Genomic DNA, 25,707 nt, shown 5'->3' with positions numbered 1-25,707 from the left:
ACTACACTACAAGGCTACAGTAACCAAAACAGCATGGTACTGGTACCAAAACAGAGAGATAGACCAATGGAACAGAACAGAAGCCTCAGAAATAACACCACACATCTACAACCATCTGATCTTGGACAAACCTGACAAAAATAAGCAATGGGGAAAGTATTCCCTGTTTAATAAATGGTGTTGGGAAAACTGGCTAGCCATATGCAGAAAACTGAAATTGGACCCCTTCCTTACACCTTATACAAAAATTAATTCAAGATGGATTAAAGACTTAAACAAAAGACCTAAAACCATAAAAGCCCTAGAAGAAAACCTAGGCAATACCATTCAGGACATAAGCATTGGCAAAGACTTCATGACTAAAACACCAAAAGCAATGACAACAAAAGCCAAAATTGACAAGTGGGATCTAATTAAACTAAAGAGCTTCTGCACAGCAAAAGAAACTATCATCAGACTGAACAGACAACCTACAGAATGGGAGAAAATTTTTGTAATCTATCCATCTGACAAAGGGCTAATATCCAAAATCTACAAGGAACTTAAAAAAATTTACAAGAAAAAACAAACAAACAAAAAAACCCCATCAAAAAGTGGGTGAAGCATACAGACACTTCTCAAAAGAAGACATTTATGTGGCCAACAAACATATGAAAAAAAGCTCATTGTCATTGGTCATTAGAGAAATGCAAATCAAAACCACAATGAAATACCATCTCACAGCAGTTAGAATGGTGATCATTAAAAAGTCAGGAAACAGGCCGGGCACGGTGGCTCATGCCTGTAATCCCAGCACTTTGGGAGGCTGAGGCGGGCGGATTACGTGGTGAAGAGTTTGAGACCAGCCTGATCAACATGGTGAAACCCCGTCTCTACTAAAAATACAAAAATTAGCCAGGCGTGGTGATGCACACCTGTAATTCCAGCTACTCAGGAGGCTGAGGCAGGAGAATTGCTTGAACCAGGGAGGTGGAGGTTGCAGTGAGCCGAGATCGCGCCACTGCACTCCAGTCTGGGCGACAGAGCGAGACTCTGTCTCAAAAAAAAAAAAAATTAAAAAAAAAGTCAGGAAACAACAGGTGCTGGAAAGGATGTGGAGAAATAGGAATGCTTTTACACTGTTGGTGGGAGTGTAAATTAGTTCAACAATTGTGGAAGACAGTGTGGTGATTCCTTGAGGATCTAGAACTAGAAATACCATTTGACCCAGCAATCCCATTACTGGGTATATACCCAAAGGATTATAAATCATTCTACTACAAAGACACATGCACATGTTTGTTTACTGCAGCATTATTCACAATAGCAAAGACTTAGAACCAACCCAAATGCCCATCAGTGATAGACTGGATAAAGAAAATGTGGCACATATAAAACCGTGGAATACTATGCAGCCATAAAAAAGAATGAGTTCATGTCCTTTGCAGGGACATGGTTGAAGCTCGAAACCATCATTCTCAGCAGACTAACACTGGAACAGAAAACCAAACACTGCATGTTCTCACTCTTAAGTGGGAGTTGAACAATGAGAACACATGGATATAGGGAGGGGAACATCACACACTGGGGCCTGTCTGGCGGTGGGGGACTGGGCAGGGGGATAGAATTAGGAGAAATACCTAATGTAGATGATGGGTTGATGGGTGCAGCAAACCACCATGGCATGTGTATATCTATGTAACAAACCTGCACATTCTGCACGTGTATCCCAGAACTTAAAGTATAATAATAATAATAAAAAAAGAATGAGATCATTTCTTTTGCTAGAACATGGATGGAGCTGAAGGCCATTATCCTAGTCAAACTAACATAGAAAACCAAATACCACATGTTCTCACTTATAAGTGGGAGCTAAACATTGAGTACACATGGACACAAAGAAAGGAACAATAAATACAAGGGCCTACTTGAGGGTGAAAGGTGGCAAGAGGGTGAGGGTCTAAAAAACTACCTACTGAGTACTATGCTTATTACCTGGGTGAGGAAATAATCTATACACCAAACCCCCGCAACATGCAATTTATCCATGTAACAAACCTGCACATGTACGCCCGAACCTAAAATAAAAGTTGGAAAGAAAAAATAATAAATAAATAAAATCAGTGATAGGGAAACAGAAAAAAAAAGAATAGGCAGAAGACTTGAATAGACATTTCTCTGACGATGCTATACAAATGGCCAATAAGTATATGAAAAAATGCACAACATCACTAAATCAACAGAGAAATGCAAAACAACAACAAAACAAAACAAAACAAACCACAATGAAGGCTGGGCACAGTGGCTCACGCCTGTAATCCCAGCACTTTGGGGGGCTGAGGTGGGCGGATCACAAGGTAAGGAGATCAAGACCATCCTGGCTAACACGGTGAAACCCCATCTCTACTAAAAATACAAAAAATTAGTCGGGCGTGGTGGCGGGCACCTGTAGTCCCAGCTACTCGGGAGGCTGAGGCAGGAGAATGGCGTGAACCCGGGAGGCAGAGCTTGCAGTGAGTGGAGATCATGCCACTGCACTCCAGCCTGGGTGACAGAGTGAGACTCTGTCTCAAAACAAAACAAAACAAAACAAAACAAAACAAAAACCCACAATGAGATATCACCTTACATCCATTAGTATGGCTATCAAAAAACAAAAAATAACAAGTGTTAGTGAGGATGTGGAGAAATTTGAACCCTCCTTCACTGTTAGTGGTTTTGTAAAATGGTGCATCTGCTATGGGAAACAGATGGAAGTTCCTTAAAAAATTAAAAATAGAATGATCCAGCAATTGCACTACTGGGTATATATTCAAAAAGATTGAGGGAGAGGTCTTGAAGAGATATTTACACACCCATGTTTATAGCAGCACTCTACACTATTCCAGGAAGTGGAAGCAACCCAAATGTTCATTGATGTTGAGTAGAGGAACAAAATGTGGTACACACACACACACACAGAAATATTATTCAGCTTTAAAAAGGAAGACAATCTTACCACATGCTACAACATGGATGAATCTTGAGAACATCATACTAAGTGAAATAAGCCAGTAACAAAAACACAAATACTGTATGATTCCACTCATATATCTAAAGTAGTCAAATTTATAGAAACAGTAGAATGGTGGCTACCAGGGGCTGGGAAAAGGGTGAAAAAGTGAGTTGTTGTTTAATGGGTACGGAGTTTCAGAATTGCAAGATGAAAAAGTTTTACAGATCTGTTTTTCTGTTTTACAACAATGTAAAAAAAACAACAGAACAGTACTGAATTGTAAAGTTAAAAAATGGTTACACTGGTAGATTTAATGTTTTATATATATAATATATAATATATAATAATATATATAAACATGGTGAAACCCTATCTCTACTAAAAAAATACAAATATATATATATATAATATATAAATTTTACCACAATAAAAAAGAAAAAAATCAATTGACCATATATGTGAGGGTCTAATTCTCATCTCTCAAAAAGAAGACTTTGTTAAAAACAGTGTATACATGGCCGGGAGTGGTGGCTCACGCCTGTAATCCCAGCACTTTGGGAGGCTGAGGCAGGCGGATCACCTGAAGTCAGGAGTTGGAGACCAGCCAGGCCAACATGGTGAAACCCCGTCTCTACTAAAAAAATAGAAAAATTAGCTGGGCATGGTGGCGGGCGCCTGTAGTCCCAGCTACTCGGGAGGCTGACGCAGGAGAATTGCTTGAAGCCGGGAGGTGGAGGTTGCAGTGAGCGGAGAGGAGACAGCGCCATTGCACTCCAGCCTAGGGGACAAGAGCGAGACTCTGTCTCAAAACAAAAACAAAAACAAAACAGTGTATACATTATACATAGAAAGACATCTAGAATACTGACAGTAACTTGTAATTTATTGCCAATATTCTGGATCTTACATAGGATGGCAGATGTTTATTTATTAAATAAATAAGAGGGTCAATGATGACAATGATTTACAAAATAAGGGTTACGTTTAGTTCAAAATCTGTGTGATTGAAGTCCATTAAAAGACTTTTAAAAAGAGGACTGGGCACAGTGGCTCACACCTGTAATTCCAGCACTTTGGGAGGGTGAGGTGGGAGAATCACTTGAGGTCAGGAGTTCAAGACCAGCCTGGGCAACATAGAAAGACCCTGTCAAGAAAAGAATAGAAAAGAAGCATAGAAAGAAAAGAAAAGAAAAGAAGGAAATGGAAAAACATATAGGTGGTTATACACTGAAGTGTTAGCTGTAGTTATCTCTAACTGGAGCCTTAAGATGATTGTATCTCTTTATTATATTTTAAATCAGATTTTCTAATTTGTCTTCAATTGTATATTATATAATGAGGAAATAATGAAAGTCAATATCATAAAATTTAAGATTAAAAAATACTCAACAATAATAACAGGAAAGCCTTACTCTCTTAAATAAACAAAAGACTTGCTGGCCAATTATGGTCCTTTGTAGTGCATTACACTGAGTCCATGTAGAATACAGCCAAAACATTTCTATGAACAATGGATAAATTATATTAGGTTTGACTCATTTCACCTATGCCAGGCCACTTTTGCACAATACTTAGAGAAAATGCCAAGTTGTTTCTCAAATATTTTCAAAAGGAAGGAAGCAGTTCCCCCAACTACTAGGAAATAAGTATTAAGCCATTTGGCAAATCTTTTTCTTGGTTGTAAGGTGTTATTTATATATAGAGGTATTTGAATGTACCTACTTTTTTAGGGAAAGAAGAATTTCTAACTGTTATTACCTTATTTTAAATAAAGGAGAGCTGTGGACATAACCATAATAATTTAAAATTTCCAAATTTTGAATAACCAAGCTGAAAGCTTATTTTAAAACACTGAAATTGCTCTGACACTTGTCTGTATTATCTCGTATTCCCTAGTATTTTCCCGAGCATTATATTTCCATGTCATTGCTTGCATCAATGGTTGTCCTTCTTTCCAGATTGTAAGCTCAGTAAGAGTACAGATGATATTCTTCTTACTGGCAAATAATAGGAAATTAATATTTAATGTCATAATGTATAAATAGAGCATAGCGAGACTCTGTCTCTACAAACAAATAAAAAAAAATAGATGGAGGCTAGACGTGGTGGCTCATGCCTGTAATCCCAGCACTTTGGGAGGCCAAGGCAGGTGGATCACTTGAGTCCAGGAGTTTGAGATCAGCCTGGGCAACATGGCAAAACACCATCTCAACAAAAAATACAAAAATTAACCAACCATGGTGGCACAGGCCTGTAGTCCCAGCTACTTCCAGAGCTGAGGTGGGAGGATCACTTGAGCCCAGGAGGCAGAGGTTGCAGTGAACCAAGATCACACCACTGCATTCCAGTCTGGGCAATAGAGCGAGAGCACATCTCTTAAAAAAAAAAAAAAAAGTGTATAAATGAATTAATGGATAGAGATCTCATTAAAGCTAGGAAATAAAGGGTAGGAGTCTTACATTTAAGACTGGAGGTTTAGAGTGAAATGTTTAAGTTTGCATTTGACACTAATCAGTTCCAGTAAATGAAATGCCAATCTAAGGATATACTACTAAAAGTTCCTATCAGATGCAAGAATGTCAAGAAAAGTGGCAGATAAGCTACAATGCTATAATCATAAAAATTCAGAGCTGGGAAGGATCTTAAAACATTGAAAAGTCAAATCCTTCATTTTGTAGATGAATAAATTGAAGGCAATATAATTTAAATAACTTATGAGATCACACAGTTGTTGGCAGAACTAGACCCTGAGCCAGGTCTCCCAACTTGCTGGTCAAGTTCTCTTTCCTCTAGACTCAAAAAAAAAAGATTGGCTATTACTTACATCCATACAAAGAGGATCAGCATATTCTCTGAACATGTTGGTCCAGATTGCTTCCTCAGCCACAAAGACCAACAAAAATTTAGGATTATGAAGGGCATTTTAACACAAAAGGAAATAAGAGCCACATCTGGAACACTGTATATAGTTCTGTGTCCTTACCTGAGAAAGGATACACTGTAGCTAGAGGAGGGCTACAGGAGGAAAAGAAACTGATCTGAGAGTTGGAAGGATCCAGAATAGAATGAAAGCATTCTGCTGTTTCAGTCAGAGATGTTCAAAGAAAATGCAGTTGTTGGGTCTGCACCCAAACCTTTTGAAGTTGTCACCTAGAAGAACATCAGACCCTTCCACAAAATAGCCCTGGATGCCATTGTCAGATGTCCTACCATGAACCCATGACTCTTATAACTCACATGGCCTTATTTACAAATATCTTTGTCTCAACATTACAAACTACTGTGTCCCCAGAAGTACCACTAAAAGAGAGGGGGAAATGAAGTTGTTTTCACTGGTGACCATTAATGGTGCTGCAGGTGTCAACAGGATGACAATCGTCTGGAGACACTCCGTGTTGATCATTTCATTCCAAATCTTGGATTGGTAAGATGAGACACATCTCCCCCTCAATCACAACTATCAACTAATGATGCCGTTTATTCATTTTCTCCTTTTGGCATACATGGCAGTTTTATGCCTATGAATATTTTCCTGTTTAAGTATATCTTGATTTATAATAGCAATAGGGAAACTTTTTCTTATAATAGTGTTAGAGTATTCAAAGGATGTTTTGCGCATGCCAAAATAAAAAAATGAATTATGCCCTTGTTTCACATCTTTATTACATCCTAGCTCTTATTTGAAGTTATCAGATTTCAATCTTCAGCTTTCTTTTCCCTAGGTTTATTTCTTCTTTAATCTTCTCTTTTGTGTTTAGCTTTTTATATTCTTTTTCCAAAAATTTTTACATGCTAATATTTATTTTCACATTTATCTGCAAGCTTAAATGTTTTTACATGCTAATATTTATTTTCACATTTATCTGCAAGCTTAAATGTTTTTACATGATTAATATGTACACTTTTTGTTAGATAGTGAAAACTGACTCAACTCTTCTAGTAGTGAGCAGTTATTCTAAAACAACTCTGCAAATATGAAATGTTAAAAGCTAAGCTAACACTAACCTGCTCATAATGATGATCTCTAAGGGAGGGTATTAAAGGGAACTTTCTCATTCAATACAAAATGTTCTGGCCAGGCAGTGGCTCATGCTGTAATCCCAGCACTTTGGGAGGCCCAGGTGGGAGGATAGCTTGAAGCCAGGAGTTCGAGACCAGGCTGTTCAACATAGTGAGACCCCCATCCCCCACAAAAAAAGTTTAGCTGGGCATGACAGTGGGTACCTGTAGTCCCAACTACTTGGGAGGCTGAGGCAGGAGAATTGCCTGAGCCCAGGAGTTTGAAGTTGCAGTGAGGTATGATTATGCCGCTGCACTCCAGCCTGGATAATAAAGTGAGACCCTGTCTCAAAACAAGTTATGCATTATTTAGTTTTTTTTTAATACAGAACATCTATAACTTTTTATGCTAAAAAAATTATGATAAATTATTAGGGGTCTGCGTTTAACTTGGACTAGTGTAACTCCATGCAATAAACCGAAAAAAAATTATTAACTTAATATTAAACATGAGATGTTTATCAATAGAAAGCTAACATCAATAAATATGCTTCTCAATGTAAACAGGTCTCTTAGGATCTCTCCCAAGACAGCAGAATACCGTTTGTTTCCTTGTAAGAGATAATTTGCTAGACGAACACTAAGTTACTATAGGGAAGCATTTCTTAGGGTGAGATCCACAGAACATTAATTTTGCTGCTTGGTACTGGACATACCAGAAAAAAAGATTTTGTGGCTTGGTAAATTTGGTAAAACATGGTCTAAACAAAGATAAATATGCTTATTATTACTAACATTTGTAGTCTATTTAATGCACTAATACACATTGTGACTCTGAGAAGTTAAAGTGGGAATGGAGTGCAGTATGTAGGTTCTTCCAAACTCATTTGTTCCTAGTATCCTAGTATCCCTTTTCCTCCCAGGACCACTGTTCCAAGGAGCACATTTTGGGAAGCATTGCTTTAGGGAGTTCAGGAGAGAATTCTTTGCATATTGAGGGGTATGCTTACTTATTACAGGATACTTATTACAGGATACTGCATACTGAGGGGTATTCTTTATTTAAGACTTTTTTTTTTTTTTTTTTTTTTTCGGAGACAGGGTCTCACTCTGTCGCCCAGGCTGGAGTACAGTGGGCAATCTCGAAATCTCGGGCCACTGCAACCTCCACTTCCTGGGCTCAAGTGATTCTCCTGCCTCAGCCTCCTGAGTAGCTGGGATTACAGGCACACGTTACCAAGCCCAGCTAATTTTTGTATTTTTAGTAGACATGGGGTTTCACCATGTTGGCCAGGCTGGTCTGGAACTTCTGACCTCAGGTGATCCACCCGCCTCGGCCTCCCAAAGTGCTGGGATTACAGGTGTGAGCCACCGTGCCTGGCTGGGTATTCTTACTTATTACAGGATTTATCCATATCTGGTCATTGCACATAGTTTTTGAGCCAGATCTAAATTAATTAAAGTATGGATTTTTCAAATATTAAACCTTACATTTTTTGAATAAACAAAATTTGATAGTGATGATTTATCCTTTTTATGTATTGTGACATTTGGTTTGTTAAAATTGTGTTCAGAATTTTTACATTTTGGCTGGGTGCAGTGGCTCACACCGGTAACCTTAGCACTTTGGGAGGCTGAGGTGGGAGGAATGCTTGAGTCCAGGAGTTTGAGATGAGCCTGGGCAACCTAATGAGACCCTTGTCTCTGAAAACTAAAATGAAATAAAACAAAAAGGGACCGGGCCATGGTGGCTCATGCCTGTAATCCCACCACTTTGGAAGGCCAAGGCAGGCGGATCACCTGAAGTCAGGAGTTCGAGACCAGCATGGCCAACATGGTGAAACCCCGTCTCTACTGAAAATACAAAAATTAGCTGGGCATGGTGGCAGGTGCCTGCAATCTCAGCTACTCAGGAGGCTGAGGCAGAAGAACTGTTTGAACCCAGGAGGTGGAGGTTGCAGTGAGCCGAGATGGCGTCACTGCACTCCAGCCTGGGTGACAGAGCAAGACTCCGTCTCAAAAAAATAAAAATAAAAATAAATAAAACAAGAATTTTTACATTTTATACTCATAGGAGAGATTGGCCTTTAATTTTCTATTCTTGTAATATGTTGTCAGGTTTTGGCATTAAAGTTATACTGGTCTCATAACTTGAGTTGTGAAATGTTTCATCTTCTCTCTGGTAGAGTCTGTATAATCTTGGCATTAACTCTCCTTTGAATGTTTGGTCGAATTCACTGGCAAAAGTATTAGGGCCTGGAATTTTATTTTGTTGTATTTTATTTCATTGGAAACTTTTCCATTTTGGAGTTCATTTCTGTGAAGGGAGTAAGACTCCATTCAGTATGAGGGGCAAAACCCCATAGTCTTGCCAGCAATAAATGGTGAACTTAGTTGGGTACAAATAGGAAAAATGCATAGCTCTGCCAGCTTGAGAATGAGGTTTTGTTCAAAGCAAGTGGTGGAGCATACCACTGTAGGGACACCAGCGGGTGCACACCAGAGATACAGATTCTGCCATTTAAATCTGGATACGTTATTAGCGAGGGAAAAACCCAACAACCATTAAAAATAGAAAACAGAATTCAGAGTTGCTGCAATATATCACCTAAAATGTTGTTTTTTTTACCAGAAATTACTAGACACGCAAAAAGCAGGAAAGTATCATCCATATACAGGGGGGAAAAGCACTTAGTAAAACTGACTCTGAGTGGGCCCAGATTTTAGTTTTTACAGGCAAACACTTCAAAGCAGCTATTATAAATATGTTCAAAAATATTTTTTTTTTGAGACAGAGTCTCGCTCTGTCACCCAGGCTGGAGTTCAGTGGCATGATCTCGGCTCACTGCAACATCTGCCTCCTGGGTTCTGGCAATTCTCTTGCCTCAGCCTCCCAAGTAGCTGGATTACAGGCACGTGCCACCATGCCTGGCTAATTTTTCTATTTTTAGCAGAGATGGGGTTTCGCCATGTTAGCCAGGCTGGTCTCAAACTCCTGACCTCAAGTGATTCACCCGCCTCGGCCTCCCAAAGAGCTGGGATTATAGGCATGAGCCACGGTACCTGGCTGTTCAAATAATTTTAAAAATGCTAACAATAAATCAACAAAAAGGAAATCCAAATAGTGACATAGTATTAAAAAAAAAAACACCAAAAAACGGAGGCCAGGCGTGGTGGCTCACGCCTGTAATCCCAGCACTTTGGGAGGCCGAGGCAGGCAGATCACAAGGTCAGGAGTTCAAGACCAGCCTGACCAACATGGTGAAACCCCATCTCTACCAAAAATACAAAAATTAGCTGGGCATGCTGGTGAGCAACTGTAATCCCAGCTACTCAGGAAACTGAGGCAGGAGAATCACTTGAGCCCGGGAGGTGGAGGTTGCAGTGAGCCAAGATCATGCCACTGCACTCCAGCCTGGGTGACAGAGCGACTCTGTCTCAAAAAACAAAAAAAACAAAAAAAAACCCCACACAAACCAAATGGAAATTCTATAGTTGAAAAGTACAATAACTCACATGACAAATTCATACAATGAGGTTAACAGCAAATTTGAGTTGACAGAAGAAATAATTACTGAATTTGAAGATAGACTAATAGAAATTATCCAATCCAAGGAGAGACCAAAAAAAATTGAAGGAAAAATACAGCCTGGAAGACCATGGAGTCAAGCATTTCAGCTTATGTATAATAATAATCTCAGAAGAAGAGACAGAAAGGAGTAGAAAAAATATTTGAAGAAACAATGGCTGAAAACTTCTCAATTTAATGAAAAACCTTAATTTACATATACAAAAAGCTTGATGAAACTTGAGTAGAATAAACAAAAAAGAACCACACCTAGACATATCATAGTCAAATTTCTGAAAGCCAGAGACAAAGAGAAAAATCTCTCTCTCTCTCTTTTTTTTTCCCTCAAGACAGAGTCTTGCTCTGTTGCCCAGGCTGGAATGCAGTGGTGTAGTCTTGGCTCACTGCAACCTCCACCTCCCAGGTTCAAGTGATTTTCCTGCCTCAGCCTCCTGAGTAGCTGGGACTACAGGTGCATGCCACCATGCTGGGCTAATTTTTGTATTTTTAGTAGAAACAGGGTTTTGGCATGTTGGCCAGACTGGTCTTAAACTCCTGGCCTCAGGTGATCCACCTGCCTCAGCCTCCCAAAGTGCTGGGATTACAGGTGTGAGCCACCGCACCCAGCCAAAGAGAAAAATCTCTTAAAAGCAGCAAGAGAAAAATGACTCATCACATTTAGGGAAATGATACAGTTAACAGCCAACTTCTCATTAGAAGCAATGGAGGCCCGAAAGACATAGTCAAAGTGCTGGAAAAACAAAACAAAACAAAACAATCTTTCAACCAAGAATTATATATCCAACAAAACCATTATTTTAAAAAAAGGAAGTTAAAATAAAGACATTACCAGATAAGCAAAAACTGAGAGAATATGTTGCTAGCAGACCAATATACTGCTAACCGATCAATCACAGATTGTGAAACTATATCAAAAAGCAAGATGGCTGGGCACTGTTCTAAACCATAGCATCAGTAAGATTTTAAGAACCTTCTTTTCAGGCTGGGAAAGGTGGCTCGCGCCTGTAATCCCAGCACTTTGGGAGGCCAAGGCGGGTGGATCACCTGAGGTCAGGAGTTCGAGACCAGCCTGGCCAACATGATGAAACCCTGTCTTTACTAAAAATACAAAATTAGCCGGGTGTGGTGGCACATTCCTATATCCCAGCTACTTGGGAGGCTAAGGCGGGAGAATCAATTGAATTTGGGAGGCGGAGGTTACAGTGAGCTGAGATCACGCCACTGCACTCCAGCCTGGGCAACAAGAGTGAAACTCTGTCTTAAAAAAAAAAAGCAAGATTCAATTATATACTGTCCACCAAAAGACATACTTTAGAGTTGTAGGCATAAATAGGTTAAAATTAAAAGACAGAAAATAATATACTATGCACACAGTAATCATAAGAGACCTGCAGTGGCTATTTTAATATCAGACAAAACAGGCTTTAGGACATATTAGAGACAAATAAGGACATTTCATTGTTAGAGACAAATAGAGACATTTCATAATGAAAAAGGATCAACATATAAAAATAACAATTATAAATATATATGTACCTAACAAGCCCCAAAATACATGAAGCAAAAAACCTGACATAATTCAAAAGAAAAACAGACAATCCACTTCACCCTCAGTATCTGGTGGCCAGGAGACGTGCCTCAAAGACCTTCACTTACAAGGAACAACATAACTGACCAAGACCCCAACTTGTGTACTCTGAGATCAACTGCTTCATTTGCTTCTGGCCATGCTTCCCCTAGGTCACTATCAGCCAATGACTGCATGTAGCTGGAATGCTAAGGCAGCCTCATTCCCAGGAGATATGGGGCTCTTCGGATTATCAAGAACTTTGACTCGAGGACAACAGCTTTGCTGAAACTTTCTTATTCTGCATAGTAGTCTAGGGTGCTTCTACCCAACCTTGCTTCTCTCTCTCCTTCATTCAGATTTAGGCTTGTATTGTAGTCTCATGACTTCTCCAGTTCCTTCTCCAATTTTTCTCATGGTCACCTCCCCTAATAAAATCTTTGTATACTTAATGCCGTCTTGGTGTCTGCTTCTTAAAAGGTCCAGACTAACACAAATGGTTCCAGGAGTGATCTAAGAAAATAGGCAGTAAGATGGGGACTTGGCTCACTTAGGACTAGCTCACCTACTGCCCAGCAAATGAAAAGGATGCTGTTGTGGTTGTGAAGTGGGGCATGGCACAAGGTGGAGGCTCGGAGGCTGAAGATGTCACTAGTGGTAATGTGGGAAAATGCATCCCTAGAGGGGAATGCTGATGGAAGAGAATGCTGTAGCAGGTGCAATATCTCAAGCCTTTCAAAAATATGAAGAAACAATGCTTTCAAGGACAGTAGAGCTGGAGTTGGCTGGTTGCTGCTAAGTCATAGTGATACAACTACATAAGGATAATGAGAGACTGAGGACACTTAACAATCAGCCAACATAGTGGCTCACCCCTGTAATCCCAGCACTTTGGGAGGCTGAAGCAGGCAGATCACTTGAGATCAGGAGTTTGAGACCAGCCTGGCCAACATGGTGAAACCCTGTCTCTACTGAAAACACACACACACAAAATTAGCCAGGCATCATGGCACGTGCCTATAATCCCAGCTACTCAGAAGGCTGAGGCAGGAGAATCTCTTGAACCCAGGAGGTGGAGAATGCAGTAAGCTGAGATCATGCTATTGCACTCCAGCCTGGGAGACACAGGGAGACTCCATCTCAAACAAACAAACAACCAACCAAACAACCAATCAGTTAATGGTTAAGTGTGAGATTCAGAACCCGTGTGGTAGCTTACAAAGAGGCCCTTATCTCTTCTAGTAGAAGAACAGGCACATTTGAGCAGCAGGCTGAAGACTTAATATGTAGAGTCTTAGAGCTCCATAGTTTTTGCATTGCTCAGTCAAAGCAGTAGTGAAGATCAGGGCTTGGTGATAAAAACCTGAGATCCTAAGAAGTGGGTGAGAAGGCTTTGAAGAGTCTGGCCTCTGCAACCACTGTGCCCCTGGACCCTCTGGGTTTACAGAGGTACCTTATCTTTCTTAATAAGAGCTAGCACTTTGGCTGTGCTGGAAATAGGTGCCCTCCTCTGATGCTGCCCTTACCCCCACCTCCTCTCCTGGCTACTAGGCTGATAACTGGGGCTGTGCTGGGCCTGACAAAGGAGAAAAGAGACTATATACTTAAAAAAATGGCAAGGGCTGGGTGTGGTGGCTCAAGTCTGTAATCCCAGCACTTTAGGAGATCGAGGCAGGCGGATAACAAGGTCAGGAGATCGAGACGATCCTGGCTAACACAGTGAAACCCCGTCTGTACTAAAAATACAAAAAATTAGCCAGGCGTGGTGGCATGTGCCTGTAGTCCCAGCTACTCAGGAGGCTGAGGCAGGAGAATAGCTTGAACCCAGGAGGTGGAGGTTGCAGTGAGCCAAGATTGCACCACTGCACTCCAGCCTGGGAGACAGAGGGTGACTCCATCTAAAAAAAAAAAAAAAAAGGCAAGACTTAGTAGGAGTCAGGGGATTATTCCTGGGATTAACATTTGAGGATGTTTAATCAAGGATGTCAGAATGGCAGACTGGATAAGCAAGAATTCACTGATGTGGGGGTACTTTCTCAGGACAAAAGATTTAATATTCTACTAGGAACTCCAGGAGATGGGACAAAGTTGCTGCAAGGATTTAAGAAGCCTGGAAAAAATAATGGCCAAATCTCAGAGAAGTGGAAATACCTGCCTTGCCCTGACAAACCGCAGAGGAAGGTGGGCATGCCGAAACTGATATGTAAGGCAAGAAGACCAGCTAGATAATTATGTTCCATTGGAAGGCCTAGAGGACACACTGCTAAAGCCATCAGGAATGAGCTGAAAGAGAGGTACCACTGATCCTAAGAAATTTGGTGGTGGCTCTCCTCTGCAGGCCAGGGCTAATCTAAGAGAAGAGGTCACAGTGTTGGGTTTATTAACACCCATTGAAATGATGGTGCCCCAAAGTAGTAGAAGTATGTGTCTTAAGGAATGGAATGGCAAAATAAGGCTTTTTGTTGTTGTTGATTATGATAATTTCATTAAGTCAGGTAATTTGTTACATATTCCAAAAGTTGAATTAAAAATGAAATCTGGAGAGAAAAATAGGAATAATCTCTATAGGAGGTGTTTAACTTTTGACTAGAGCTGATTAACTTTTTTATTATTTATTTTAAAATAAGGGGTTCTTTTATCCTATTGTATTCTTATTATAATTTAATGTCATATTGAATTTATATTTTCTTGTATTCGACTTTATAAACTTCCAGCCTGGGACTAGGAAAAATGCTGCTGAATGATGTCCTAGAGCTTTTATTTAGAAGTTAATCAAGATGATTATGTTCTCTTGGCTAACATTGGTTAATAGCTTAACATTTAAAATGCTATATCCCTTTAAAAATTTTTTATCCCTTTAACCTCTTTTCTATCTTAAGATACAAAATATATATGTGTATATTTACAGATATAGATACACACCTATATACACATTTACATGTATACAAAATATGTATGTATGCATGTGTGTGTGTATATATATAGCACATTTGGGAGGATACACACACACACACACACACACATACACACACAGTACATAGGCCAGGCATGGTGGCTCACACCTGTGATCCCAGAGCTTTGGGAGGATCACTTGAGGCCAGGAGTTCAAAACCAGCCTGGGCAACATAGTGAAACCCTGTCTGTACAAAAAAAAAAAAAATTACCAAGCATGGTGGTGCATGCCTGTAGTCCTAGCTACTCAGGAGTCTGAGGCAGGAGGATTGCTTGGGGCCAGGAGTTTGAGGTTACCGTGAGCTATGATCACACCACTACACTTCAGTCTGGGTGACACAGCGGCCAAAATGAAGTTCAATCCCTTTGTGACTTCCAACCAAATCAAAAATCGCAAAAGGCATTTCAATGCACCTTCCCACATTCACAGGAAGATTATGTCTTCCCCTGTTTCCAAAGAGCTGAGACAGAAGTACAACGTGCAATCCATGCCCATCTGAAAGGATGATGAAGTTCAGGTTGTATGAGGACACTATAAAGGTCAGCAAATTGGTAAAGTAGTCCAGGTTTACAGGAAGAAATATGTCATCTACATTGAATGGGTGCAGCGGGAAAAGACTAATGGCACAACTGTCCACGCAGGCATTCACCCCAGAAAGGTGGCTATCACTAGGCTAAAACTGGACAAAGATGGCAAAAAGATCCTTGAACGGAAAGCCAAATCTCGCCAAGTAGGAAAGGAAAAGGGCAAATACTAGGAAGAAACAATTGAGAAGATGCAGGAATAAAGTAATCTTATGTACAAGCTTTGATTAAAACTTGAAACAAACAACAAAAAAGAAAAGATACAGGCTGGGTACAGTGGCTAACATCTGTAATCTCTGCACTCTGGGAGGCTGAGGTGGACAGATTGCTAGAGTCTAGGGGTTCGAAGTCAGCTGGGCAACATGGCAAAACCCTGTCTCTATAAAAAATACAAAAATCAGCCCCGTGTGACGGCACTCAAATGTAGTCCCAACCACTTGCGACACTGAGACGGGAGGATCGCTTGAGCCCAGGAGGCAGAGGTTGCAGTGAGCTGACATTGCACTACTGCACTACTGCACCCCTGCCTGGGTGACATAGCAAGACCCTGTCTCAAAAAAAAAAGTATATATATATAAAAAATATATATAATACATATATAATATATATGCTATATATTATATAGTATATATAGTGTATATATCTCTACATTATATACATATCTACATTATATATAATATACATAGTATATATAGTATATATAGTACTATATATACTATATATAGTACTATATATACTATATATAGTACTATATATAGTATATATAGTACTATATATAGTATATATAGTACTATATAGTATACATATAGTATATATAGTATACTATATACACTATACTATAGTATATATAGTATACTATATATACTATAGTATAGTGTATATAGTATACTATATATACTATACTATAGTATATACTATACATACTACACATACTATATATACTATACATACTATACATACTATATACTATATATACTATAGTATATATAGTATGTATACATATATAGTCTGAGGCAGGAGGATTGCTTGGGGCCAGGAGTTTGAGGTTACTGTGAGCTATGATCACACCACTACACTTCAGTCTGGGTGACAGAGCGGCCAAAAAAAGTATATATTATATATACTATATATATATATACTCTCTATATAGTATGTATATTATATATATACTATATATAGTATGTATATTATATATATACTGTATATAGTATGTATATTATATATACTGTATGTAGTATGTATATTATATATAATGTGTATATATATATAATGTAGATATGTACATAGATGTAGATACAGATACACACATAATTTTTAAATCTTATTTTTCTAGTTCTGATGACCTAACCAGCTGAAGATCTTGCAAACTCTCTCAGGAGAGGTACCCAAGGATCAAACCAGTCTCCTGCACCACCCTGAAAGGAGAACTTGCTTAACTGACTTTCTCTCTTCAGTTCAAGGCCTTTCCAGCTACACCAGGGTTTCTTAATCAAGGATCTTTGGAGTTCTTCATGAATGGGTTTCTTGAGCTGTCTGAACCCTTTTGAGTTATCCTCAACATTCTATTTGTGTGTGTGCATACACAGTGTTTTCCTGGGGAGTCTGTTGCTTTTGTTTGTTTCTCAGCGTCTCTGACTAAAAATATTTCTGAAACACTAGCATTCATCACTTGAAGCCTTAGGCCTCCTTGCCACCAAGAACAGCTATAATTTCATTCTGAAGGAAAACCAAACTAATCTTCTCTCCTGATGACCTGGGGAGAGTTCACTTCAAGACACCAAAGTAGCTTTTAGTAACATACCATGAACACTGAGCAAAAACTAATCGATCTAACCTCATTTGGCTTCCAACATCACTTGGCACCTCAGCCCATCATCTTGAGGAAAGTCAAACCTGCCATCCTTGGCCACCAGTTCAAATACAAGCCACTAGACTAAATGTAACTACTTCTCTGACATTGATGCCATCAGCAGTACCATCCTCTGCTTCTCCTCTTGACAATCACCAGAGCTCTGAGACGAGGGTGAGGCAAAGTGGGTGCCTAGGGTATGAAGGAGCTGCTCCTTTCCCACCCTGCACTTGCGTTTGCTCAACCCAAGAGTCAGTGCCTCCTCACTTTTTGCACTCAAGGCACATCCCTTGTCTCACCCTAATCCCAGCTCTATATCACCAACTATAATGCATCCATTATGACCTGATGGAAAGAGCATCAGCCACAGGAGGAGGGAAGGGGTAGTAGTAGATTATCTGCAGAGACAGTAACCTAAGAACTAATTAGGGAAAATGAAAGAAGTCATTGCATAAAAGTGGGATAGCAACGATTAAGACTGGTGACAGGAAAAGAAGTAAAGGATCAGATATGGGTCTAGGTGAACAGGATGAAGCCAAACAGCTTAGAACATGGTGAATAAAACACGGATTCTGGGGCCTGCTCTTAACAGGTGCTGGTAGCTGGCTGGGCAAGACAATAGAACTCTTGACTTTATCTCAGCCTATTTTCAAAGAATCACATTAGAAAGTGTCCTGGTATGGGGAAGGGAGAGAAAAATCAGAAAATCTCTATAACATACAGAAATCTGTATATTAACTTTTTCAATTCTGTGAAGGCTTCTTCTTACGAGATTTCTGAAGTTGGGCCAACTAAAATTTAAGGACCCTTGAATGACTATTATCTTTGCTGAGAGAGGGTGTATGTTAAATTCAACAAAATTAATAACCTACATTTGTATAATGTCTTACAGGTTATGACGTTCTCTGATGCTGTCTTTTTAAATCTCAGTCATTTCTCTTTGCTTTTGCCCATTTCTGTTCCCATTTCCTAAAACTCTTTCTTCTAGCCTTCTGGTTGACACCAATTTTTTTAAAACAGCTTTATTAAGATATAATTCATATACCATGCAATTCACCAATTTAAATTGTACAATTCAATGGCTTTTAGTATATTCAAAGTTGTGCAACCATCACGACAATTTTAAAACATTTCCTTCACCCCGAAAGAAATCCTGGACCCATTAGCAGTCTCTCTCCATTTCCCACACTAACCTCCCTAGCCATAGGCAACCACAAATCTACATAGGACGGGGCCCATTCTGGACATTAATTTTTAATTTTTATTTGAAAGTGCCCCTGTAATCCCAGCACTCTGGGAGGCCAAGGCGGGAAGATCACTTGAGCCCAGGAGTTAGGGACAAGCCTGGGCAACATGGCAAAACCCCGTCTCTACAAAAAATACAAAAATTAGCCGGGCGTGGTGGTGTGCACCTGTAGTCCCAGCTCCTTGGGAGGCTGAGGTGGGAGGATCACTTGGGCCTGGGGAGGTCAAGGTTGCAAGTGAGCTATGATCATGCCACTGCATTCCAGTCTGGGTAACAGAGTGAGACCCTATTTCAAAATGAAAAAAAAAAAAAACGCAGAAAGAAAGAAAGTGCCCTTGGGGATTAGGAATTCTTACTTTTGGAACTCCTGATCCCTAAATGGTGGACATCTGTGATAAATCAGAGAGCTGTGACAGAAACAGGGGGGGAAGGGGAAACAGTATTTATTTAACAACTACTATGTACTAATGTGTATCATTACTTTCATAACCATCCTGTGAGTGAGTTATCATTTAGCAGTTGAAGAAACTGAGGTTTATAGAAATTATGTAACCTGGCTTGGTGTGGTGGCTCATGCCTATAATCCCAGCACTTTGGGAAGCTGAGGTGGGCAGATAGCTTGAGCTCAGGAGTTTGAGCCCAGCCCGGGCAACATGGTGAAACCCCACCTCTACCAAAAGTACAAAAATTAGCCTGGCGTGCTGGCTGGCGCCTGTAGTCCCAGCTACTTTGGGAGCTGAGGCAGGAGGACTGCTTGAGCCCAGGAGGCAGAGGTTGCAGTGAGCCAAAATAGCACCACTGCACTACAGCCTGGGCAACAGAGTAAGACTCTGTCTCAAAAAAAAAAGAAAAAAAAAAGAAAAGAAAAATTATGTAACCTGTCAAAGGTTATAAAGTTAGTAACAAAGTAAGATTATAAATCTTTGTTTTCTGACTAGAGCTTATTCATCTTCTTTGCACCAGAACAGTGGTTCTCGAACTTTGGTGGGCATGAGAATCACCTGGAAGGCTTATAAAACACAGACTATGGAGCTCCACACACGGAGTTTCTGATTTACTAGTTCTGGGGTGGTGCTTAAGCATTTGCATTCCCAGATGCTGCTGCTGCCAGTCTGAGACTGCACTATGTTGTGCTGCCTAACAGTACCTGAGAATGTAATTGATTAAGGTCACAGAGCTGGATGTGACTGATTAAGGTCAGAGAGCTTTAACGTCATCCAGCCATCTTTTCAGAACAGTACTTATGATCTGACAAAGCAACTGCTGATTGATAAAAGGTGGAAAGTAATTAGCAAGGTAATACAGAGAACGATAATACTTCGGATACATGATGAAGTGTGATAACATCTATTTTTCTGGCTGGGGAATGAGATAAACAAATAGAGAATTGATCATGGTGCATGAAGCACCTAGAGTAAGAACATTTCAGTTGGGTGCAAAATGTAACGTTCCTTGTCTAGTTCAGAACTATGGCTACTCAAGGGGAGAAGGCAGGCAGACAAAGGACTGTCAACAGCAATGTCTCTTATTGTTCTTTGGCTACAGCTGCACTTGCATACTCATGCTGACTTCATGCCCAAATGTTAACTAGGCCAGAACTTGATCAGACTGAAATCTGTAAAAGAAAAAAAAAAATCATCACAGATACCAAGAAAATGTATTTCCTTGAATCTGTTCTAACTCTGAATTTTGTTAAAAAATTAGATTTTTTTTTTTTTAGTGGGAGGAAAAGGAGGACAGCTCAAAATCACTTAATTCAGAATCTGCAGTGTAATTGTTATGGTAGACTCAAATGTGATTTGAACATCCCTAGCTATGGGATTTGGTGACCAAGCTCCCAAGAGAGGATGACACAGCACAGGGAATAGCACAGGCAGCTTGCCTTGCTTTGTAGGGGGCAGAGATGTGAAAGTCCTTGTTGAGGTCAGTGGAGCTGAGAGTACTCTTCATAATTTAAATGGACACGGGTAATTTCCTTATATGTAGGCAAGCCAGCCCTAGGGATAGGAAGGAGAAGAAAAACAGGGAGTACAGAGTGCAGATGGCTGCCCTCTGCTAATTAGGCCTTACCTTTATATAGAATGCTTTTGATTTTTTCAGACACTTTCAGGTATATTAACTCATGCACAGAGGTCAAATATTATTATTATTAAACAAAGTGCAGAGAAGTATTGAGAATTAGCTCAGTTAATGAATTAGCTCAACTAGGTAATAGATGCATTAAGATTAGATGGGGACAGTCACTCTGGAATGCCAGAAAACAAAACATTCAGAAATAAGTATAGTAATCACATTAATACAATCAAGGGAACAAGCCTTTCCTTCCAAAGTGACGGAAATTAAGTTTACTTGTTGGTGTCCTTACTTCCATATTCATTCATTTGTTCATTCATTTATCATGTATTAAATGCTTCCTACTTGCTCATCATTCTGCTCAGTGGGCCTGGGGGATGTAGAAATGAGACATTATCTCTTTTCATTTGTTGAGGCCCTACAAGGTGCCAGAACCGTTCCAGGCGTTGGGGATATAGTAATTAAAAACAAAACAAAACAAAACAAACAAGAAATGTATAAGCCAGTGTGCAGTAAGTCAATTAAAATTAACAAAGCAAAAGGAAGTAAGTCCTATAATAAAAATGCCTTGATGGATAGAGGGATGGGTAGATGACCAGTCATGTTTTAAAGCAAGTATATATATAGTACGATGTTAGTGATAGAGTCTAGGTGGTGGGTATACTGGTGTTTGCTGTAAAATCTTTCAACTGTGCTTGAAAATTTTTATGATAAAATATTATGGAATAAACACTATAGGAATGACAAGGAAGATGCAGATTTGAGAAAAGTTTATGAAAGACATGGCATTCTTTTTTTTTTTTTTTTAAGAGACAAGTCGATAGAGGAGTGCAATGGCATGATCACAGCTGCAACCTTGAACTCCTGGGCTCAAGTGATCCTCCTGCCTAGCCTCTGGTGTAGCTGGGACTACAGGTGTGCACCACCATGCCCAGTTAATTTTTGTACTTTTTGTGGAGATGGGGGTCTCATTATGTTGCCCAGGCTGGTCTCAAACTCCTAGCCTCAAGTGATCCTCACTCTTCTGCCTCCCAAAATGTTGGGATTACAGGCATGAGCCACCCCACTGGCCTTTGGCATTCCTTTATCCTCCTCCTCTTCTCCTTAACTACCTAATATCCCCATGCTAACCCTTAGCTGTAGGTTCAACTTCCAAATTCCAATGGGCTATAAAGAGTTCTACAAAAGTCCATGACGACTAATAAATCTATCTAGTAGAGAAAAGACCTTTTGGAGAAGAGGCTAACTCTAGGACCACCTAAAACTCACCCACTCCATAGCTATTTGGTAAGGCACCCCTTTAGGAAACTTCACCCAAATGCCTGCTTCTGGGTACCACGTAGTGGCCACTCTCCCCATCTCTGTTTCCTGTCTGAGCTGCTACCGAGTTTGATGTTAGATGGTGACATAAAATACAGTAATTCCTAGATATATGCGGAGGGACTGGTCCCAGCACAGCCTACATGTAACCAAATCCACACATGAAGTCCCACAGTCAGTCCTGAGGAACCTGCACAAATATTGTATTTTCCATCTGCCCTTGGTTTAAAAAAAAAGCTGCATAAAAGTGAACCTCACAGTTTGAACCAGTGTTGTTCAAGTGTCAACTTTAATTTAAAAGTGAAAAATTTTGTTTTCTCTGGTATCCTTTTTTTTGTTTTGTTTTTTGTTTTTGTTTTTGTTTTTTGATACAGGCTCTGGCTCTGCTGACCACGCTGGAGTGCAGTGGGGAGATCATGGCTCACTGCAGCCTCGATTTCCCTGGCTTGAGAGAAAATTATTTTTTTCAAAATAATCTTCAATTTAAGGTAATTTACTAAGTTTCAAAAGATAATGCTATTGACGTAAATTCTGTTTTAGATTGTAGGCCCCGTCAGCTCACTGATACTAGTCCCAAGTTCACAGGAGAAGAGACTGGAAGTTACTAGGCTAGTCCTGCCTCTGTCAGGTGTGTCCCAGCAAAACTTTTCTTTCCAGTTTCAGCGCTTTAGAAACCTTTTCTCTTCAAACACCAATACAGGGCCTAGACTGTACCAGAACTGTTCTGAGAACTTTACATATACTAATTCATTTAATTCTCGCAAAAATCCTGGGATGTAATTGCCATTATTATTCCCATTTAACAGATAAGAACACTGAAGCACAGAGAGATTAAGTAACTTGCTCAGGGACCTGGATGTGAATGCAGAAATCTGGCTCCAGAGGTGGAGTCTGAAACTGCCTTTCTAAGTGACTGATTGCCAATCTCTGGAAAACCGGTTCAATTGAAGATATTAACGGATCAAAATGTCAGTATGTTTTCAGATACCCTAACTCCATAGGAAGCTCAGTGTATGGGATGAGATACTGTGGTTTAGAAGGGAATTGCTTTTCCAATGGAGGGCACCCTTCAGATAAGCCCCTCAAATTGCCCTTCTCTAGAGAGTCGCACGAGGACAGGCCTGCTAAAAAGGATGGCGCTGGGGGGTTTCCAAGACAGGAAATATCTAAAGCCAGCGGCTGACATATTATCTTGGCGAACGGGAGAAGGGAAAAAGAACCCTCATTTTTTGGAAACACAAGTTTTTAGCCTGGATAATGGGTAAATGACATTAACTCTTTGTTCCACACTAATCTTTCAAGCTTGTTCAGATTTTGCTTCTCAAACCTGGGCCATTCCTTCTTATCTAATCTGCCTATTATTTCCTTCAAGCTTTTTATCCCTTCTGAAAATAGGTGGTAGCATACCAAATTAAAATACAGAACAGCCTGTTTCTTTCCCCCAGGGTCCACTAGGGCGCGTCGGAGAAAGGGTTAACCGGGCGGGTGGGAGGGAAGGTCGGGCTCACACCTTTCGCAGAGACCTCGGGCGGCGGCGGGGCCCGGGAGGGGCGGAGGCTGGGGCCAGACGCCTCGCCGCCTCCGCCTCGGCGAATAGCAGCGCGCTGCCCGCCCGGATTGGAGCAGCAGCATCACGCTGACCTCTGCCTGGGATGTAAACCGGACCAGCCGCTGCGGGCAAAGGAAGGCTCTTGGCTCCTCCGGGAAACCCAGCCCCATCACCGGGCTCCGAGCGGCTCGCAGGCGAGCGACAGCGGCCTCAGCCCCGGCAGCGCCCAGCGGCGGCTGCGGAAAGCGGAGGGAGTCCGACGCGGGCGCGGGCGGGGAGCGTGCGTCCGTTCGCACAGGCAGCGGGAGGAGGGGCGGCGCGAACCATGGCCGGGGACAGCGAGCAGACCCTGCAGAACCACCAGCAGCCCAACGGCGGCGAGCCCTTCCTTATAGGCGTCAGCGGGGGAACAGCTAGCGGCAAGGTACGGCGGGGCCCGGAGCCGCGCTCCCTTCCCGGCTTCTGTCCCTGGGCGGCGCATGTGGTCGGCGGCCGCGGGCCGTGTCAGTTGCTGCAGCCACCGCGTGGCCCGCGCGCCTCCGCTCCCGGCCGCGCTCCAGCGCCGAGTGCGCCCCGTGCGGCCTGGGGGCGCTGCGGCGGGGGCGGGCGAAGACTCGGGCCTTGGGGGTTCCGGGGGTACGCGGCCAAGATCGCAGGGCGGGAGTGCTCCTCCGGCTTTTCTCCCCCCGCGTTAATAACTCGTGGCCGGGGTCCTATGGGGGAAGGGCAGGGAAGCGGATGCTTATTGTTTTGCAACTCCAGTGTCGGGGGAGAGGGCTTTCCGCAGGATCCCCCACTAACCCCCGATGGACCCCCTCAAGCCCCGGTCTGGCACAGACGTGCTCGCCCCGCGGCGCAGCCTGGTGCCGAGGGCGGAGCGAGCCGGGAAGCGCGGCCGAGAGGGCGAGGGTGGCGGGAACGCGCGAGGCGGCATCCCGGGGAAGGGGAGCCCAGTGTGGGGCTGCACGCAAGGGCTGGGGATTACAGGGGTTTCCGGGTAAAAGTCTTGAGAGCCAAATAGGTGCCGTGACATCAATGAAACGATAATAGTAGGGGCTTCTGTTTTTTAAGGTTATAAGAGGAAACGTGGTCGGCTTCAATGAGAAAGTTGTACTGGCTCCATGCTCTTCGGTGTCCAGGACGTACGCGTCTTGGATCCACGGAAGGGGGTCATCGTATGGGGTGTCTGACCCTCTTAGGAGCCTGTTTCCTTTGTTTTATCAGCAAGGCAAGGAGAGACAAGGGAAATGACTTCCTAGCTTTACCCGGGGTTTTTTCTGCAGGTGGAGAAGGGTGGAGTCCTCCCAGATGGTTCTTTCTTTGCTCCCCTAACAGCCTTTAAGATGTGGCTACTTGTTTTTCCCACTGTTTAACACCCTCCAACTTCATTTGGAGCACGGGTTCCTCAAGGGATCCTGAGAGCTGGGTGCTGGGTGCTGGTTTGGAGAGGCAGGATGATGCTTCTCCCGGCTGGGGAGAGCAGAGCAGGAAGGCTGGTTGGCGCCATGAGGAAAGAGCCACGAGGTTTTAGCTCCCGAACCGACTCGTTAGTAGCCCCTCCTCCATGTTGGTTTTACATTTTTCCCTCCTGGTCTGGACTACTTTAGCGCAAAGAGCCCAGCCAGACACGGCGGCTGGCGCTGTTGGACTTCTTTATTGATGAAGTTGATCTAGTCCCTAGCTCCCGGGGTTAGGAATCGGCCTGCTTTAGGTCCTGAAGTTTTTTGTTCTGTGTGCTCCCTGGTTGAAGGCTTTTAAAAAAAATTTGTAATTTTTGAGTATGTTCTTTACTATGACTTATACTAGTAATTCAAAGCAAAACCAGAATGCTAGCCCTTCAGGAAGCTTTACCTGTTCTTTTAGAATTATTCTTGCTCTTCTGGCATATTCCTGTTGGATTGGGAGCATTTTTTGTTGTTGTTGTTCATGGCTGTTTTCCCAGCCCTCCTAGCACAATGCCTGCCTGGCATGTAGTGGGGTCCAAATTTTAAGCTGAAGTCCAGT

The 25,707-nt window shown here is 41.6% G+C and overlaps 1 protein-coding gene and 1 pseudogene across 2 annotated transcripts in view; both read left to right on the top strand.

The window, feature by feature from the left end:
• The first annotated feature begins 15,017 nt into the window (after positions 1–15,017).
• On the top strand, positions 15,018–16,197 carry LOC106633918 (large ribosomal subunit protein uL24-like; annotated as a pseudogene).
• A 6,066-nt stretch (positions 16,198–22,263) lies between these two features.
• Positions 22,264–25,707, top strand: part of UCK2 (uridine-cytidine kinase 2) — an 85,468-nt gene continuing 82,024 nt past the window's right edge. Inside the window, exon 1 of one of the 2 annotated variants that reach the window (XM_034939541.3) lies at positions 22,264–24,127. In XM_034939541.3, coding sequence (XP_034795432.1) covers positions 24,029–24,127 — 99 coding nt within the window. In that variant the 5' untranslated portion in view covers positions 22,264–24,028. The remainder of the gene's footprint in view (positions 24,128–25,707) is intronic. The other variant, XM_034939540.3, reaches the window with a different exon arrangement.

The sequence above is a fragment of the Pan paniscus genome, chromosome 1 (assembly GCF_029289425.2).
Source record: "Pan paniscus chromosome 1, NHGRI_mPanPan1-v2.0_pri, whole genome shotgun sequence".
NCBI lineage: Eukaryota > Metazoa > Chordata > Mammalia > Primates > Hominidae > Pan > Pan paniscus.
This window is presented reverse-complemented; position numbering and strand designations above follow the sequence as displayed.